Here is an 18,455-nt window from a genome sequence, read left to right as displayed (position 1 = left end):
CAATCACATCAGTATGAGTCAGACTGGAAATTAGTGTACACTATAAAATCATTTAAGAGAAGGTTTGTCCATAAAGGCTGAAGAAAATGACAAGCAATAATTATAGATACAGGGGGACCACCATTTAAATCCATGGCACAGGGCTGAGCAGTGCTCCATCAGCAGCTGGTTAGATTTTGGCCTAATGCCCTCTGTAGTGAGTGGTCAAAATCAGCCGGGTGACATTTTCCACCGTGCACACTTTTGTGTTGTCCCACTGCAGCAGCAGGAGGCTCTGGGAGCAGGAAGGACCAGCCTCCTTGGTGCTTTTAGGCTTCCTGGTTACTGCCATTATCCCTTCAACTGCTCTTATGTCTATGAATACTCCTCCACTTTCCTCTCTTAGTGCTGTTTTTGCACACCACGGGCTGAGACAAGCAGAGCTGGGCGTGCAGAGGTGAGGCCAGCCCTGCATTACAGTGGGCATTTAAAAGATTCCTTGGGAAAAAACCCTCTAAATGTAACCAAGACTTTTCTCCTTTTACGGTACGTTTAACCATATAGTATGCAATGACTCATGGCAAGTTTAAATAGTTATTTACAGTTGCATTTAAGCCCTGCAATGACAATATATTACAAGTATGACCTCAACAAAAAAAGAAGACAACCTGTGTTTTCTGAGAGTGTGTGGGGAATGAGTAATTTAGTATTTGGAAACCATGAATCAACTCACATAATTCACAAACTGAGAATTTAACACAAGTGGTGATTTTACTACCACAGGTTTTGCCACTACCACAGCAAAGACAACAGACATGACCAACTGATAAAATTTTTTTTATTATCCACTTTTGAATTCTTTTACACTTTCCTGATTATTTCGTGTAAGGTGAAACTAGAACTGTTTAAAAGACATACACAAATCTAGTACATCAATAACCAGGTATTTCTTTTTGCTATACTATTCTCACAACCACGTGTGTGCTAGGCAATATAACCGTCACAGAAGCAAACTTTAGGCAGAATACTGGTCAGTAAAAACAAAGCGAAAAGAGCTACCAGATATACAGACAGGCTCGGTTCCACATTCACTACTGCGTTTATCAAGCGCCAAGTATTAACTGCACAATTTGTTCAGCTAGTAGAGGGGAGTTTTAAAATCAGTGCATGAAATTCTCCTCAGCAGACAGATGGACAAACAGATGGATCCTATACCTAAGTGGAATGTGAAGGCAGGGGATGATACCGCGGGACTGACAGGTGACTATTCCTAATCTTTTCCACTGCATTATTCACGCAACTCTTACTAGGTTTTGTTTAATGGGACATGTTCGGAACATGACTAGGTGAGGATGTTTGGAGCTCAAATATTACAAGTTACAAGCGTTACAGATGTGTAGGTCTGCATTCCAGTATGAGATGGGTAATCCTGAATATTTGAGCCAGATCCTGGTACTACCACAGAATGGCAGACAAGAGCTGAAGGCTGCAACAGCACTGGCAGCTCTCAAACACCCAAGGAAGAAACCTGTCCTCAGGGAGGCTCAGGCCTCACCCACCATCCTGACATCACCCAGAACCAAAGAAAGGATGACGTGTATGTGGGAGTCTAAAATTCTTTAATGGAGTTTAAACAGGTGAGAGGGTCAAGGATGAACAGGGTCCAATGGGAGAAAAATTTCTATAAAGTGAACTTAGAGATGGCTCAGTGGATTACTTAAGAAGTTTTCAGGATAAATTCAAAATGGGAATACCATGGAGATTTTGATTTATCTAAGAGTAAAGTAATGCAAAAGTGGCAGATCACTTCATGGTATCATCCAAACTAATAAGGCCATTCAAAAAATTGAATCTTTTCCTATTGCAAGTCCATGGCAGCGAACCAAGAATTCTCACTACTGAAAAATATCTAAGGTGTAACTAGGTAAGTTATTGCTGTGGGAAGGGGCTTAGTCATGCATGTCATATGAGCATGAAAGCACTTTTAGAAGTCAAATCCCAGTTATCTGCCAGTGTAAAGAGTTTGGAAATCAAGTTGCTAACTCCCCCATTACCCTCCTCCCCAAAACAAACCCCATCCCCAGAAAGACAGGATTGACAAAGTGAGCTTTTGACTGAAAGCGGTGCCTCAGACTCGGTTACAAATGTCTACAGAGTGTGCCTGTTCAACTACCTCATAGCAGTGTCCCTAACTGGAATGCCATACGTTGGATTGTTTTCCTTCCATGCCCCAGTGTCACAATAGAATCTCTATAACTTTCTGTACAACTTTACAACAGAATTGTACTTCGACTATTTTGGTGCCAAATTAAGCTCGCCAGAGTTACATAATTGATGTCTATTTTTCTACCAATAAGAGTTTTGTAAAGTCAATTGCAATCACAAAACCCATTATCACAGTGTTCAGTTAAAAATATAAACACGGTAATTGTAACTGTAAATGTTCATAATAGGAAAGTTCGGAATGCCATTGGAATAACCGACCTCCGCTCTAGGTACACAGAACACCAACCAACCGGTTTTACCCCACAGACAGTTTTTGCTACGTTGAGGTTGTGAAAGTCGATGTACTATTCTTTTTGCTTGTCGCACAAAGGGATTATGTGTAGGATACAGGGTGACATTGAACATATAGTGAAGCGTGACAGCCATTAGTTCTCTCCCTCCCCAGCATCCCCTTCATCTCCCTGGTTTTCCGACGTCCATAGCTGTAAGAAAACACAAACACGGGTTTGTACTGAAAGCACACAGTTAATTACAATTGTCAGGAAGGGAAGACAGCACAATTAGCAGTAGCTGGGCAATTTTCTTAACTTTGAGCAATACAGAAGTGAACTTAGCAGTAAAGCTAACAAATAACAAACCAGAACATGAGTGAGGTAACAAGGAAGAAGCCAGGACAAGCTGGCAATGTACAAATAAAACTTGCTGTTGAGAACAAACTCCATTTTGTGTTACAAAACAAATCTGAGTTTGTTACAGTGGTTAACAAGTGATTTCTGGTTTGAACAAACAAGTCTAGCTGGTCTGATTACAAAAAGCAGTGAACACATGCAGTTAATGCCTCAGAAAAGGCTTCTAATGGTACAGAACTCCATCAGCTTTCTGAGTCCCACTTTAGGCAGCACAGCAGCCCAGAGTGCAGGTTTGCCCCATGATACTTACAGTTAGGTTGTCCCTAAGCAGCTGCATGATCAGAGTGCTGTCTTTGTAAGACTCTTCATTCAGCGTGTCCAGCTCTGCTATCGCTTCATCAAACGCCTGAAAACATGCAAGACGGACCTTTCACACTCTGCTCGCTGAAGTGCTTACAAATTTTCCACATTACTATTCAAATTCTGTGACAAAAGATTCCAGTATTTTTCTTTTCCACCAAAAGAAGGAATGTAAACCAAAGTGAGCACCAGATCACCAGACAGCCAGGGGAAAATAGAATTCTTCAGGGGTGTCCAGATCAAAGCTCAGAACAACTTTGCTACCATGGCAATATTGAAGAGGCAACAGCACTCTATCATGCTGAAAAATGATTCACACAGATTGAAGTCAGGTTTAGGAACAACAACTAAAAGCAACACTTTCAATAGATAGGAAGGTCTCACTGGTCTAAACCAGCAATGGAAGACAAAGGTACAATTACACTGATATATATACTGTACATGAGTAACCTGGCAAGAAAATGCAAGACAAGGTTTTTTGACAGTGCAGTGGAAGGTTTTCAATTTATTTTCAAAATGGCAGAGGAAATCAGGTATGTTCCACTAGAGATTAACAAAACCATTCTTCCTATCCATCTGTCACACGTGAAAATCAATGCTGCAAGTCTGAGAGCCATAAGTGCTATTTCTTCACTCAGGTTTCAAACAGATCTAAGCATTTTAACTAAAAAAAAGCACAAACAGCAGCAGCATTTTACAACAAAACATCATTTGTTGCTACAAAATCTTACTGAAGTGCATATTAAGAACACAAAGATTCACCAAATGGCATGTTACTCAAATTCCTACCAGACAATTTTCACAGACACAAAAAGCTCCACTTAGAAGGTTCTAATCCTGTTTTAGGGAAAAGGGCAAGAAAAAAATAACTAAGTATTTGTTAGGCACAACCCATCACATGAGCTTATTTTAGTCTCTGGAGAGAGGGGCACACATGTACATGGATACACAAGGTCATTGAGGGTTACAAAAATGGACACACAAACAACATTTCATGTGTATTTATTAACTGTTCAAATTTAAGTAACTATTTCACTTTAGAAATGTTAAATTAATTCAAGTGTTTTCAAATTTGACACAAGCACATTCTAAGGTGCAGAGTCCAGAGAAGAGCAATGAGGCTGGAAAAGGGACTGGAGCACAAGTCCTGTGGGGAGAGGCTGAGGGAGCTGGGGGTGTTTAGCCTGGAGAAGAGGAGGCTCAGAGGTGACCTCAGCACTGTCTGGAACTGCCTGAAGGGAAGTTGTGGCCAGGTGGGGGTTGGTCTCTTCTCCCAGGCACTCAGCAATAGGACAAGGGGGCACGGGCTCAAGCTCTGCCAGGGGAAATTTAAGCTGGAGATCAGACAGCATTGGAATGGGCTGCCCAGAGAGGGGGTGGAATCACCATCCCTGTAGGTTTTTCAGCTGAGATTGGCCGTGGCACTGAGTGCCATGATCTGGTAAAGGGACTGGAGTTGGACCAAGGGTTGGACTTGATGATCTCGGAGGTCTTTTCCAACCCAACCAATTCTATAATTCTAAGAGAATTAGGTGGACTTTCTAAGAGAATTAGGAATTAGAGGCATTTTTTCTTCCCAGTCACTGCAACAGCTGCAGTAGCAAATTAGCTTTACCTAAAGCTAAGCTAGTCCAGCAAACCAACTTACCTGAAAACAAACTACAATGACAACAGTTTAATGACAGTATTTTTAAGCAATTTGATATGAAAAAGCATAATCATCTACAAAGTGCTACAGCAACCATGCAATTATCTCCTCAGCCTACACAAAAACTGGGGATATGAAGAGTGTGCTTACCGTCTTTGCCAGATTACAGGCCTTTTCAGGAGAATTTAGTATCTCATAGTAGAAGACAGAGAAATTTAAAGCCAAACCGAGTCGAATGGGGTGTGTTGGCTGCATCTCTTTCTTGCTAATTTCAAATGCCTCCTGGTAAGCTTGTTGAGAGTTTGCTACTGTTGCTGCAAGGAGTAATTCAACCATATTAATGCACAGTACATCTCTGCACTTCATGGGGAAAGGGATTATATTCTCAGTCCAGGCTACTGTGCCACTAGAAATTCATATAGTTACAAATGCACAGACATTTCTTTCAATGTTTTCCAAGGTACAAGCCTTGGAGTGGCAGAATTATGAAGGCAGAAATACGTGTTCAGTTAAAGCTCTGACACAGAGAAATCAGGTTCAGGAGTTTAATAGGGACTTAAAATGAAATTTATTCAAGAAGTTCCAACCAATCTGAACGGACAGAAACTCTGCCTAAGTCAGTGTTCTGGTATTAAACACTTCCAGTTCAGCTGAAGAAGTTTTAATTACAAAAATAAATCCAGGCAAAACCACATGGGCAAGAAGAGTTATCTAAACTGCTGCAACTAGGTCATGAACTTTGTATTTCAGGTTGAGGTTTCAAAGGAAAGCCAACAGTCCACCTGGCTAATGAGTAACTATCAGCTTCATACTGGCATCAAACCAAGTTTGCAAGACATGGACTCCATCAGACACTCACCAGGAGTTCAGGCACAGCCCAGCACTGCTTTCACCGTTCCAGTATTAACTGAAATTCAGGAATTCTGGAATTCAGGAAACTGGAATTCCTGGGTTCAGGACCCAGGAACCCAATAACCCATATTTGCATGCAGAGAGTTTGCAAACAGTGAAGACTTGAGCTAAATTCATAGTTTACACATGAGACCTAAAGATTTTCCATGAGAAAATAAAAAAATTTCTCCAGGAAAAGGATTTCACACTGCCAAATATGCTTGAAAATGAGCGACTGTGGTCAGGGCCTGCAAGCAGAATTTGACTGGATTGATGAACATCTGTCAGTAACTTCTATTAAATTCAGTAAAGAGTTTCTCTGCATCCAACTTCAATACTACAGAGCAGTAGTGAAAAGAAGTAAATACTTCATGTTAGGGGAGAAGAACAGGAGTATTTTTTATACTTGATTCTGCTTGGTTCCCAGAATGAGAGATTTCATTTCTACTTACTTTGCTTATTGTCTCCAGATGCCACCTCTGAAAGGTATCTGTAGTAATCACCTTTCATTTTCAAATAGAAGACCTTGCTTTCTGGCTGTGTGGCATTGACAATAAGGTATTTATCCAGGAGTTCCTGAGAAAGGAAACATCATTTTTTTAAAATCCAAGCTACAAAAATAATGTCTGAAACAGAGCTCTCATTACAATGGTGAGCATGAACTGTTCAAACATTAACAATGATTTAAGTCATGACTTACACAGACTTGTCTGGTAATCACGTTGCCTACTGTGGTCTAAACTCTAAAAAAAACCCCAGAGAAAGTACCTGTAACCTGATCTTGGGAAAGCTGAAAACTTGCTCTGCTGAGGCCACCCACAATTCCTTCCTGCAGAATCTAATGGGCTTAGGACTGTGAAGATTTTCCTTGAAATACACTGATGCAAACCTTTGTCCACAGCCAAACTAATGAAAAGCAGCAGCTGGACATGAACACATCTGGTCACTTTTGCTGCCACAAACTTGAATTCTAAGCAGAGTTGGATCCACAAGAAATGGATTTGATCTGCAGTTCCAGCTGAAAAGCTCAACAATGGCACAATCAGCACATGTGGACTCGGAGCACTGACAGCAACTGGTCCTGACTGATCTTACACAACCTGAACAACAATAAAAGGAATCCCACTTGTCTTGAGTGAAAGAGCAAAACCAGTTTGGGAGCAGTACAGACCTTCTCTATTCCAAAAAAGTACTAACCAAGTCAGCATTCATTAACAAAAGAATTTAAATGGTAAGCCTTTTAGCAGGACTTATGCCTGTACCCCACATCTAAATTTGTTTCCATGGTGAACCATCCCTCCCAGCCAGCAGCCAGGGGTCTTCAACACGGCCCTGTTTGCTTTTTTCTGCTAAAAAAAAAAAAGCTCTTTTATAGCAAATTCCCTAAGAAACAAGCTAGATAACTTAGGAGCCAGGATTGGATCCAAGTATGTAGCTATGCAAAATTATTCCCCTGTTAAGGTGCTGCAGTGTCTACAGCACTAAGATTCCTTAAAGCCTCTCTGAAAAATGCTGCAGTACTAACTCCTGTTATTTTTGCTGTTGGATTATTACCAGAACATCATTGCAGATATCCTGCAATTCAGCCTCAATTTTCTCACGATATTCTTTTCCCATCTGCTGTTTCTTCTCATTTCTCTCTGTTTTCTGTTCAATGCTGGAAATCACACGCCAGGACGAGCGACGGGCACCGACCACGTTCTTGTAGGCCACGGAGAGGAGGTTCCTTTCTTCGTTGGACAGTTCATGTCCCTGCTCAGTGACAGCCTTCATAGCAGCAGCCATGTCATCGTAACGCTCGGCCTGCTCGGCCAGTTTGGCTTTCTGTACCAACTCACTTTTGTCCATGGCTCTCCTGCAATTAGCGGGGAATAAAAATAGAGAAAAATGTCTCCTGATGGTCTGCACTGTGGAAGTTCATGTTGGAGGGTGAAGCAGATTTTAGTCACTAATGAAAGAGAAATCTATAAACTCTAATAGAGCAATGCAAAGGGTTTCCTTTAAAAAATTATTTGACCTTTAGCCAAATATGCATTGTTTCTATGTGCAAATGACTAAACACAATCCCAAAGATATGAAAGCATCATTCCTCAACATGCAACAAAAGTCATACTGGCATTAACCACAGCCCCGTGAGAATCTTTCCCCTTTTCCATACCAGCCGCAGCTCAACTTGTGAGACACTAATCCCCTGTTCTGACCCAGAAACAACCAGCTTTGAGGTTTTTGGATTTTGTTTCCCTCCACTGCTGTACAACAGCAGCTGCTCAGGAGCACTGAAGCACTGGACAGCTCCTCCTGACACTGAGTTTTGGCAACCAACAGGAGAGGTTTCTGTGGGTTTACATAAACCATACCCAGTAAAGCTGTAATTGTTGGCAATATGGAAAGCACATTTATACTGATCTGACAGAAAATACAGCTTTTTTTACATATGTATCAACATACACATAATGGATAATTCTACACAGGTAGGTGGGCACCAGTCTCAGGTTTTCAAGACCTTTTAAATAGCACTGACATTCACAAAATCTGAGTAGGACGTGGCCCACATGATGGTCAGTACTGCAAAACAAACTGCTTATATGGAAACAACTTGTTTATCATTCTGATAACACAGTTTAGCAACAGAAGCCAAGAAAAACACATCACATGACCATGAGGCCACTGAAGAGCTGAAGCACTGAAAAATGAAGTGAGTAAAGAATGTGCCAGTGGGGCAGCTTAAAGTGTTGCTTATTTCTCTATGACAATGCTAGCATAGAGTTAACTCAGCCACTGAGCTACCAACCCCATACTCGATACACCATCTAGGGCCAGGCTCATAGCAGAAATTAAACAAGTTTCTTTGCCTTTATCAAAGTGAAGCAGACTTCAGTATCTCACAAACTCCAAGACATCCCAAATTCAGCTGTGAAATTTCTCCAGGTTTGCAGGTTCACTTTTGGACAGATCCAGAGCTGTTATCTCATCAGTACTGAGCAATAATTACCCTCTCCTATTCCCCAAATCCTAATCAGCACTTTCTCTGTCCCACTAAGTTTTCAGGCTGAGACCTAACAGCCTAAAAATAACTTCTGAAGGAACAATAAAAAGCAAACAAGAACAATAACTTTATAATTGCCTTTCACAGGCATCTATTAATTAGAGAAGCATCTACAGCCCTATTAGAAAGAACCAACAGGCCAAAAGTGATTGCTGTAGCTTTTTCCCTCTCACCTTCAAAGCTGCCAGTCTGACAGGCTTCTAATGGAGAACATCACAGACTGCTCAGCTTGTATTTTGCTCCAAGCCTATAACCTACCACACTCTTATCCAAGAAAACCAGCCCCCTGCACTAAATCCTGAACCAGGACAATGAGATGCAGACCCCAATTCCCACTGTGTATTTGCCAGTTTCATACACTGCTCATTCTGCCAAGGATGAGTCCTAACTAAATTCTACCCCTCCAGCTGACAATATTCCACTTTAGCAAAAAAAAAATAGATCACCCAAGATATCAAGTCAAACGTTATTTCACATGAAAGCTCCTGAAGTAAATCCAGCAACCAAATGTACCTGCTCTGTATCTGCAAGTCTAACTCACTCCTGCTTGCCTTTGATCCTTTGTAGATCCTGATGCACCCATCCCTGTAAGGCACTCAAAGTAAGGATATGGAATGCTAAAACCAGTCTCCTGGAAACGGACCTCTTGCAGACTGGTAAGTAAAGTTGGGCTGCAGGTCAGTTCCATTTCAATTACTGGGTTTAAACTAGTGGATCTTGGGACCTCTTGCAAGGTGACACACAGACTTGAGATTGAAGGCCTGGACAAGTCAGGCTGACTGAGGGCAGTGTGTGACAAGTTCTGGTGATGAACTTGGGTCTCCCTTCCCCAATAAGATTCTGCCATAGGGATATCCTGTATTATCACTGGCTTCCACAGACTTATCTAAAGGACAGGTCCTGATGATGGAAAAGGGATAAGTGGCATTTGTAATGTGCATTTTTCTCCATACTCTGAAGTTTATCCTAGTAAGAATGCAGAACAAGCCCAAGGAAACCATCAGTCCTCTTCTGATTGAAAGAACCCATCCCACTTTTCCCTGTTGAGTCTATTAAACCTCACAAACCATTCTCTTAACTCAGCACCAATTGCAGACTATGTGCTTAAGGCAGGAAGTAATTTGTGAGGGGTATTTCTCTACTACTCACAACCATCTGAACAAAGTATACCTGAAAAATGCTTTTTACATTACAAGAACCAACTTTAAACAACCAGTCACTTAAACAAAATAGTTTCAGAGCAGTTCTAGTTTCCTCACTGTCTGCACAGCTTCTAGAAGTATTTCTACTGCAAGCATCTTATCTGATACTCCTCTTCTCATGGAATGTGATTGTTATGTGGAAGCAGCCTGCTTGTTGAAGTCCAGAGGGAAGGAGCTCCAACAGTTTACATTTTGCCATTGCAAAGTCAGTTTTATCTTTGATCTGCACTTTGCCAATAGTGGCTGATCTGCAGACAAGTCATCTGTGCAGGATTCTGTTCACAAACAACATGGAGTTTAGTTTCCAAAGGGTGCAGAGTTTGTTTTATCAGGCTCACTGACATGTTTATATTTAGATGCAAGACAGTTCACACAGTCAATGGGTTCATATAAGGACACATGAAGGAAATCACAGAGGGAACTGCAGGGACACAAAGACCTAGTGGATAAAAGAGATTCAGAAACCAGTTTAACACATCAATTACACAAGCAAAATACCAGCCCAAAGACTACAATGCTGTTTCTCATGAAGCAGCCTTTCTCAGCAATGTAACTAATTTATGCACATCTCAACTGTAACTCAAACCCATCACTGAAGACTGAGCTCCTCAGAACTTCACTGGCCTAGTTCTGACATAAGAATTCAGTATACAAGGACTTGAGTTTAGTTAATTCATCTTAATATTTGTACTCTTAATAGGTTTGCTATGAAACACAAAGTATTATTCAATAACACGGATTTCACAGAACTTAAATGCAGTAAGAAAATAATTGCCCACACCAAAATATCTGCCACTGACAGAAATCCTACTGTTGTTTCCTCCCCAGGGTGCTGCATAAAGGAACACTTAAAATCCTCATTTGAGTCTCCATTACTTACCTTGTTAGAAGCTTGCAGAGAGCTTTGCAGAGCTATGCTGGCTTGAGCTCCAAAATAGGGAAGTGTTTGCCAGAAGGAAAAAAGATACAAGGAAAGGAATGATGTTTGAAAAGGCAAAGAAGCAACTATCAGTCATAACTGGTCCCTCCCAGAGAGGAGATGAAAGCTACACTCTAACAGTGGATCCTGTGCCACAGTCTGGAACAAGCAAAGCCCAGGGCTGAGAATGCTCCCAGGCCACACAAAGAAGCCACTACCAAAGGTTACCTGCAGCTGGAGCAAAACACACAAAGGTGGTGAACAGGAGGCTGACAGGAATGGTCTATTCTAGCACTAGTGAAGCCATGCCATGGTGGCAAGGGGGAAGGAGGAAAGAAGGGCAAAGGTGCAGAGACGTGCAGATCACAGTCATGGAGGAGTCCTGAAAGCTGCCTGGTCTAAGCAGAAGATTCTGATGTTAGATCCATTTACACATTTCAAATTCTTAAGACACTGTCTTCTTAAGAATCTGTTAAACCACAGCTTAGTAGTCCTCCAAAAAGAAGTGGCTGGACACTGTTCCCAGTAAGGAATGCCAACCACTCCCCAGATGCCACAGCCAACAGTACCAGCTGCCGGAAATTTGAATCACCCTAAGTCCCACACTTAAAATATCATTTTTTTGGTATTATTCTTTCTCCATCTCCCATACAGCCTGGAGGTCCTTCAACCTCCCTTACAAATGCAGAAGAGCAGGTATGGAGGCACTGGAAGTTACAAGTGTTTACTCCACCTCAGAAAAGCTTTACACCTGAGTAGACAGACTGAAACGTAATCACAAAGCATCAAAGGTAGAGGTCAGAGCCTGTAAAACTTGTTATTTTGTAGCTGTCTGCATCTTTCGGTGGCAGAGAGAAGGGATGGTGAGACCACCCTGGCAACAGTCCCTGAAGACAGAACAGCCATGGATATGTCAAGAGTGGATGGACACACAGAACAGGAGGTTCATATCCCAGCAACAGCTGAGGAGTAAAACATCCAGAAGTAAAACATTCTTCAGAGGAGTGCAGGATCTTGAGAGCTACACCTTCCACTCAGCACTTACTCCATCTGCTCTGTGGCCTTTATTGTTTCCCATTCCCACGGGCTGTTTAGGACAAAGCCAAAACGGATCAGAACTAACTGTGTTTAAAGCTGCAGAAATCAAATGAAAACTGACACTGAAAAAATTCTGGCTTATATAAGGTATTGAACTGACAGGACAATACTAATAAGCTTACATTGGTCTGGAGTCTGCTGCTCTTGATGACCTGTTCCTCTGATGCTAATTAAGCCATCGATTTTTGTGCACTGTTTTTCTCTCTGTTATAGCAAGCATGAGAATTTACCAGACAAACTGTAAATCTAACTGTAATCTACCCTTCCACACTGTAAAATACTGGTGAGACAGCCAGGTAGTTATTGGTTTGACATACTGGCCCCTGCTGAGTTGAGCAGAGATGCAGGTTAACAACAGCCCCGCATGTTTCACTGTGAGCAAGGAATGTAGGACCAGATTTGGTGAAATGGGAGGCAATCCTACTTCAGTCACAAGCTCTGTAAGTCCTTTCAGATTCTAACAGGAAAAGCAGCAGACTGGTACAGAGTTTGCAGTTCAATATTCCAACAACATGTGAACATACCTGATTTGGCTTCATTCCACAATTAAACATTCATGTGAGGTAAGTGGCATTTCAAATTAGAGTTCTACAATTACAGAGAATAAGAGCTTTTCTGTTTCTAACACAAATGGAAACTCTTTCTCCATAATTCAGGTACACACATGCTGGCACAAGTATCTGCATGATGGGGATGGCATTCCCTGACAAGGAGACTGCTCCCAACGTTTAGTCTTTACAGGAAATGAATCAACTTTTTCCATGGAATGCAAGAAACCTCCCTTGCTTTACTGCAGTATTAGGCATTTGATTTCATTACTTGTCTTTCTCTATTTGGATCCCTCAAAGACTAATATGGATTGTTAAATAACTAATTAGAAAATGAATGGGTCTGGTGAGATCTGAACAATAAAATCTTATACAACTGTCAGAAGCTTGGGCATAGCAAGACCAGTATAAAATCCTGCAAACATAATGAGGGAAAAAAAAGCAAATAATTTCCCAGTTCTGATATTCTTGCTGACCTTGTGCAGCACATAACTTTGGCCTCCTCTGCATCTGCCCTGGCCTTCAGCTGAAATCTCCATGCAAATGCTCAGATAAAATTAACATTCTATAAAGCCATGCCTCAACCTGTTCTGGTCATCTGTCATCATTACTTGTTGCTTCCTAAATCTGAACAATATAACTATTGAATAAAATTAAATTCAATGGTTTTCAGTCTCCACAGAGAATTACAAAATGTCTTTGATCAGTACCAGTAGTGTGTGGGAACACTGATATTGCATTGAGACCTTGAATTTAGTGCTAATTGCCTTGGTTCTTCCTAATGCCAGGCTGAAAAGCAGAGCTCTCTCCCCTCTGTGGCCCCAACTCAGGACAGCTGCAGGTGGAGACACGCTGGCACTTCCACAGCACAAAATACTCACATGGAAACACCTTTTTGTTCAAACCAGCAGAATTATTTTTGGACAGAGTTCAGATGGAAATAGTGAGTTAGACCAAAAAATCTTCCCCCAGGCATGAGGTCTGTGCCAAACTAATGTATTCATATCACAGGTAAATCACTTTTGTTAATAATAAACTGCCAGTATTTATATTACAGGGTGGGGCAAGAAGTGTGGCCACGTAACAGACACACCACTGTAAGGCCTCCTATTAGGACACCACACGGATCAGAGTACGAGCTTTTACCTCATTAACCAAATAATTATTTACTCAGCTCCTCCTCATCTGAGTTTATTCACATGCAGCACAAAAAGCTGCACACTGGCACAGGCCTGCTCAGGAAAAAATAAAAAGACTCAACATCAAAATAGCAGAGATCAGAACATGCGGTACTGACATAATGAGGTTGAGGGAACTGCACCAGACCCATCTGTGCAACGAGTCTATCACTTTATTGGTACCAATTTAATAAACAAAATATGATACCAGGGATACATTTGCAGTCCTTTAATACAAAGGAAGAAAAAGGCACTCACATTCTTGTTCTCTTTGCTAGACCAGACTATAGCTCTTTATTACCCTGAAATAAAAGCTTTCCTTTCATAAAAAAGTACTAAATGTTTTGACTAAGGTGTTTTGCAACAATAAGTGTGAAGACACAAATATTCCTACTGTCACTGAAATTACAAAACCTTAACATTCTCAGTCTCTGATATTTTTCCATAGGAATTCAGGTTTTGGGATGCTACATGATGTGCTTTTTGTTTTCCTACCACTGGAAATGGTATTTTAACTGTTAACAGGGAATTTATCTGAAGGCAAACAATTTATACTGTGATCCCTGCGTGAGATGCATTTATGCCAACACAGTGACGGTGCCACTGTCATTTCATCACCCTGATATCTGATTATACCCACCTCAAACAAAGCCTATTGCTGTTGGCTCTGGGTACAGCCCAGCCTTTCTGTAGGCTGGGGCTGGCTTGGACCAACCTTGCTTCCATTCCGGAGTCCTCCCTAAAACGCTTCTCTATTCCCAGACGGACACAAGCCATCAAAACGGGGAAAACAACAATACAATCATTTTTGTTCCGTCCTGGAGCGCTCAGGCATTGCCACGATCACCCTCCGTGGGCCGCCCCGCACGGGCTGGGCACGGAGTTCTCCGGGTTTGGGAGGCCCGAGGGCGGCCCTGCCATGCCCTGCCCTGCCCTGCCCGCCCCGGTGCGGGGGGCGGTGCCGGGGTCGGTGCCCCCGCGGGATCGCGGCCGTGCCGCGGGCGGGCCCAGGTGAGCTCGGCCGCGCCCCGGGCCCGAGTGACTCACCGGGGCGGGGCAGCGCTGGGCGAGGGGGCGGCGCCGCCCGGGCCCGCCAGCGGCCGCCGAGCGAGGGTCACCCCGTGCCCCCGGGGGGCGCGGGGCCGGGGCGGGCAGGACGGGAACCCTCCCGCGGGGACCCTCCCGCGGCGCGCCCTCCGCGGCCTGCGGGGCTGCCGGGGCGGGGTGGGCGCGGGCCGGGCGGGCGCGGGGCAGGCACCTCCGCGCGTCGCCATCCCCATCCCGATGCTGCCCGCGATGCTCACCCCGATGCGGGCCGCGGCCCCTCACCTGGCTCGGATCGCTCGGGCGGAGGCGACGGGCGCGGCGGCCGCTCGCACGGACACGCTCCACACCCTGCGGCGCTCGGCCCCGCTTCCGCCGCCGGACACGCCCCTTCCGGCCCCGCGGGCACCGCCCCGGCACGGCCGTCGCCATGGAGACCGCAGGGCTCGGGGCGCTCCCGCGGGCGGCGGCGCCGGGACCGGCTCGGGGAGCGAGAGGGGTGCGGGCCCCCAACACCCCCGGGGCACAGCGACCCGCGGGCCCCCAACACCCTCGGGGCACAGCGACCCGCGGGCCCCCAACACCCGCGGGGCACAGCGACCCGCGGGCCCCGAACATCTCCGAGGCACAGAAACCCCCGGGCCCCGAACACCCCCAGGGCACAGGGACCCCCGCACGTTGACCCGGTCACGCCTCGGCCGCCGCCGCGCCGAGGGCTCTTTGTCTCCTGCGAGCTCCGGGGAGCTGCCCCGGCCTGCGAGTGCGGTGGCTGATCCGGCAACAAAAGAACCGGAGTTTCTGGGTTTCTTGCCGTTTCTCGCTGCTGGTTTTTGGCTGGACCTCATGGTAGGGGTCACAGGATCGATTAGGTTGGAAAAGAGCTCTAAAGGCATGGAGCACAACCTGTGACCAGCACCCCCACGGCCCTCAGTGTCCCATCCAGCCTTTCCTTACACAACCCCAGGGATGGGGACTCCACCACCTCCCTGGGCAACCCATTCCAAAGGGGCCCACCCGAGGTGGTTCTGTGCACCCTCACAGAAATTAAAATTTCATAAATGCTTTGACTTGCAAATGCTGTTCCAGTAGCAGCTCTTCCCTACTACTCAAAATTGCTTGTTTTCACTGAAAAAAACCAAGATCCTTCTCAGCTAGATAAGTTTTATGCAACTGTAATAAAGGACATTTTCTAGAGGAATGGTGAGAGAAAGCATTTTTGGGGAATGAGGAAAAGTTTGGCTTGGTCTTCAAGAAGGAATCCAAGGAAAAAGGTTCAATTTTGTAATCCATATAATCCTTTTGGATAAGAAGTGATAGGACACACAACCCCTTGCTCTTCTCCCGTGTCTCAAGTTTATGGCAGCAGCACTTGCCTAAGTGTTATTATTGGGGCTGAAGGCACTGGGTTCAATTACAGCATCCCAGAGTCCAATTTTCTCTTTACTTTCAGATACAATCCTGGGCCCATCAAAGTCATTGTCAGATTCCTTTTTGGTGATGGAAGGACTTCATTAGTTTCCTGCTTAATCTTGGTCTAAAGGTTAATTACTTTGGAAAGTCAGAAGGAAAATTACTTGGCACTCCCAAGTTATCTTAAGCTGCAAACACCAATTCAGCTCAATCAGTTATTGTCATCTCTTTTTCCTTTTCTAGACGAAACTTGTTTTTCCCTCTGATCTTCATAGCCTCTATTTTCCCAGTTTTTGTCTGGGCCATTCCCAGTGTTCTTGCTGAGGCCTCAGGAGTGCTGATTCATGGCAAAATTACTTGTTTTCAACACTTCTTTCACACATATCCGTGTATCGTACCCAGATTGTGGAGGTGTGCTGTCAGCACCTGTTCATTTCCCTGCTGCTGTACCCTCAGCCTCCTCACCTCTCTGCCCATGTTGTCACAGCTCGTGCCTCCTCCTTCAGTGAGGTGCACCCAGCTCCCTTCATGCTACTCCTCCAATTTGTCCTGATCAAATTCCTGTCATCACCGCTGAAGTGCTTGCAATCCTTCTTAACTGGTATTTTTGGACTGTGCACTCTTCATCACAATACCCAGATAGGACAATTCCACACTGTGTGGTGACAGAGGTGAAGTGCCACCCTTTGCTTTCACAGAGCTCCTGTGGCTCAGTCCCTGCTGGGTCAGAGGCCACTGAGACATACCCGTGTTTGTGATACAGATCATTCCTCCCTGAGCTCTTCCTACCCTGGGGTCTTCCCAGCCCATCTGTGCCTGGTCTGGTGGGAGGGATGGGCTGTGCACCCTGCAGTTCTTCCAGGCACAGAGGGGCAAAGACTGGAACCAACACCAAACCTCTGAAACATGTGGTAACAGCAGCGAGTGGTTCAAAGCATCACCTTTCAGAGGAGGAAATGCACGTTGGCTCAAAGGGTCTGAGACAGGAGATCCAAAACTCTGTGCAAGAACAGCCTTTACCTCAGGGACAGTTCGATCCATGAGAAAATGAGCCCAACAGAGAGACCATGTGAGAGCACGCAGTAGGTGGTGGCGGCCAAAAAAAATAATGAGGGCACAGTTCACAGGTGTCACACCCAAGAGATAGTTTATTAAATCACTCCATGAAGAAAGGAAAAAATAAGTAAAGGTAAAAGCCAACTCTAACTTCAAATTACACAATATATATTCTTAAATCCCACCCACAGCCCAGTCTTATACGTTGAATCACAGTGTCCATAAACCTCATTACAGCTTTTAATAGGATGACACTTTCTGGACAGATGTTCACTTTGTCGTGAGAATTTTACCTCTTCAACATTCTTTCTCATGGGCAGCTTGACCCAAAACTTCCTTATCTCACTTTGGTTTTGTTAGCTTGCTGGTTTTTCTCACAGAACTAATTTAGTACCTGCTCGTAGGCCTCAGAATCTGCCTGCAGTTTCAAAACCTTTTTCTCAACTCAAAAATCCTTTATCTCCACAAGACCAGCCTGCTTGGATCTCCAGCAGAAAACACACTGCTCTGCATGTTCCCTAAGAGTCGCATTTCAGGAGAGGTATAAATGGAATTTGGCTTTAACAGCTGGTCAGGGTAAACCCCGTTGCTTCAGGGAGTGCAAAGTGGTTGCATTGACAGAACTTGTTGTTGTGCTCATGGTGAGGTACAGCCTCATGGAGGATAAATCCACAAGAGAGGAAATCACAGGATTCTGCTCCAGAAAAGGAGACAGCCCATGGCTGAGATAAGATTCCCCTCATTAGAGGAGTGGTTCATTACAAGGACCGTCAGACCTGAGCCCTTCCCTGGGTGCATCACAGGCCTCACCTTTAGAAGAAGCCTCTCTGCAGGCAGCTGGGGCTACAAGGACAGTTTGTTCCTGTCCTTTGCAACTGCTTCACTACAGAGGATTTCAGGCTTCAAAGCTCTTCTCTAGCACTACGTTTACTTAACATCAATAGCAGTTAAACCAAGTAGAACAAGCTCTTTGTCAAAGATGCCAGTTGCCAAACAGGGAGGGCTGGCTCTGCTCCCCGTGCAAGCAGCAGCGACAAAAGAAGCTGTTCCCAGCAGATGGCACAAGAGCTTGAGCTCTTTAATCGCTGCCCTCAGGTGTGTGGCTTCTGGCACAGGAAAAGCAAACATGATATTTGTACTAAAATATTGTATTTTGGTTGATAAACTTTCGTTTAGAAATACAGTCCTGATGAGTTGTCTAATTTTTGTGATTTTTGGGGG

The 18,455-nt window shown here is 44.2% G+C and overlaps 1 protein-coding gene across 2 annotated transcripts; it reads right to left on the bottom strand.

Moving 5' to 3' along the window:
• Window positions 1-800: 800 nt before the first annotated feature.
• On the bottom strand, window positions 801-15,159 carry YWHAB (tyrosine 3-monooxygenase/tryptophan 5-monooxygenase activation protein beta). Of its 2 annotated transcripts, none has more exons than XM_071572558.1 (6): window positions 15,054-15,159; window positions 7,288-7,588; window positions 6,186-6,309; window positions 4,993-5,156; window positions 3,145-3,240; window positions 801-2,687 (listed from the first exon to the last, which is right to left on the bottom strand). In XM_071572558.1, the coding sequence occupies exons 2-6, from the start codon at window positions 7,579-7,581 to the stop codon at window positions 2,631-2,633; spliced, it is 735 nt and encodes a 244-aa protein (XP_071428659.1). In that variant the 5' UTR covers window positions 7,582-7,588; window positions 15,054-15,159; the 3' UTR covers window positions 801-2,630. The 2 variants fall into 2 exon arrangements, with proteins under 2 accessions (XP_071428659.1, XP_071428660.1); XM_071572559.1 differs by having other exon boundaries at window positions 15,029-15,144.
• Between the last annotated feature and the right edge of the window lie 3,296 nt (window positions 15,160-18,455).

Source organism: Pithys albifrons, chromosome 18, assembly GCF_047495875.1.
Source record: "Pithys albifrons albifrons isolate INPA30051 chromosome 18, PitAlb_v1, whole genome shotgun sequence".
Lineage (NCBI taxonomy): Eukaryota > Metazoa > Chordata > Aves > Passeriformes > Thamnophilidae > Pithys > Pithys albifrons.
This window is presented reverse-complemented; position numbering and strand designations above follow the sequence as displayed.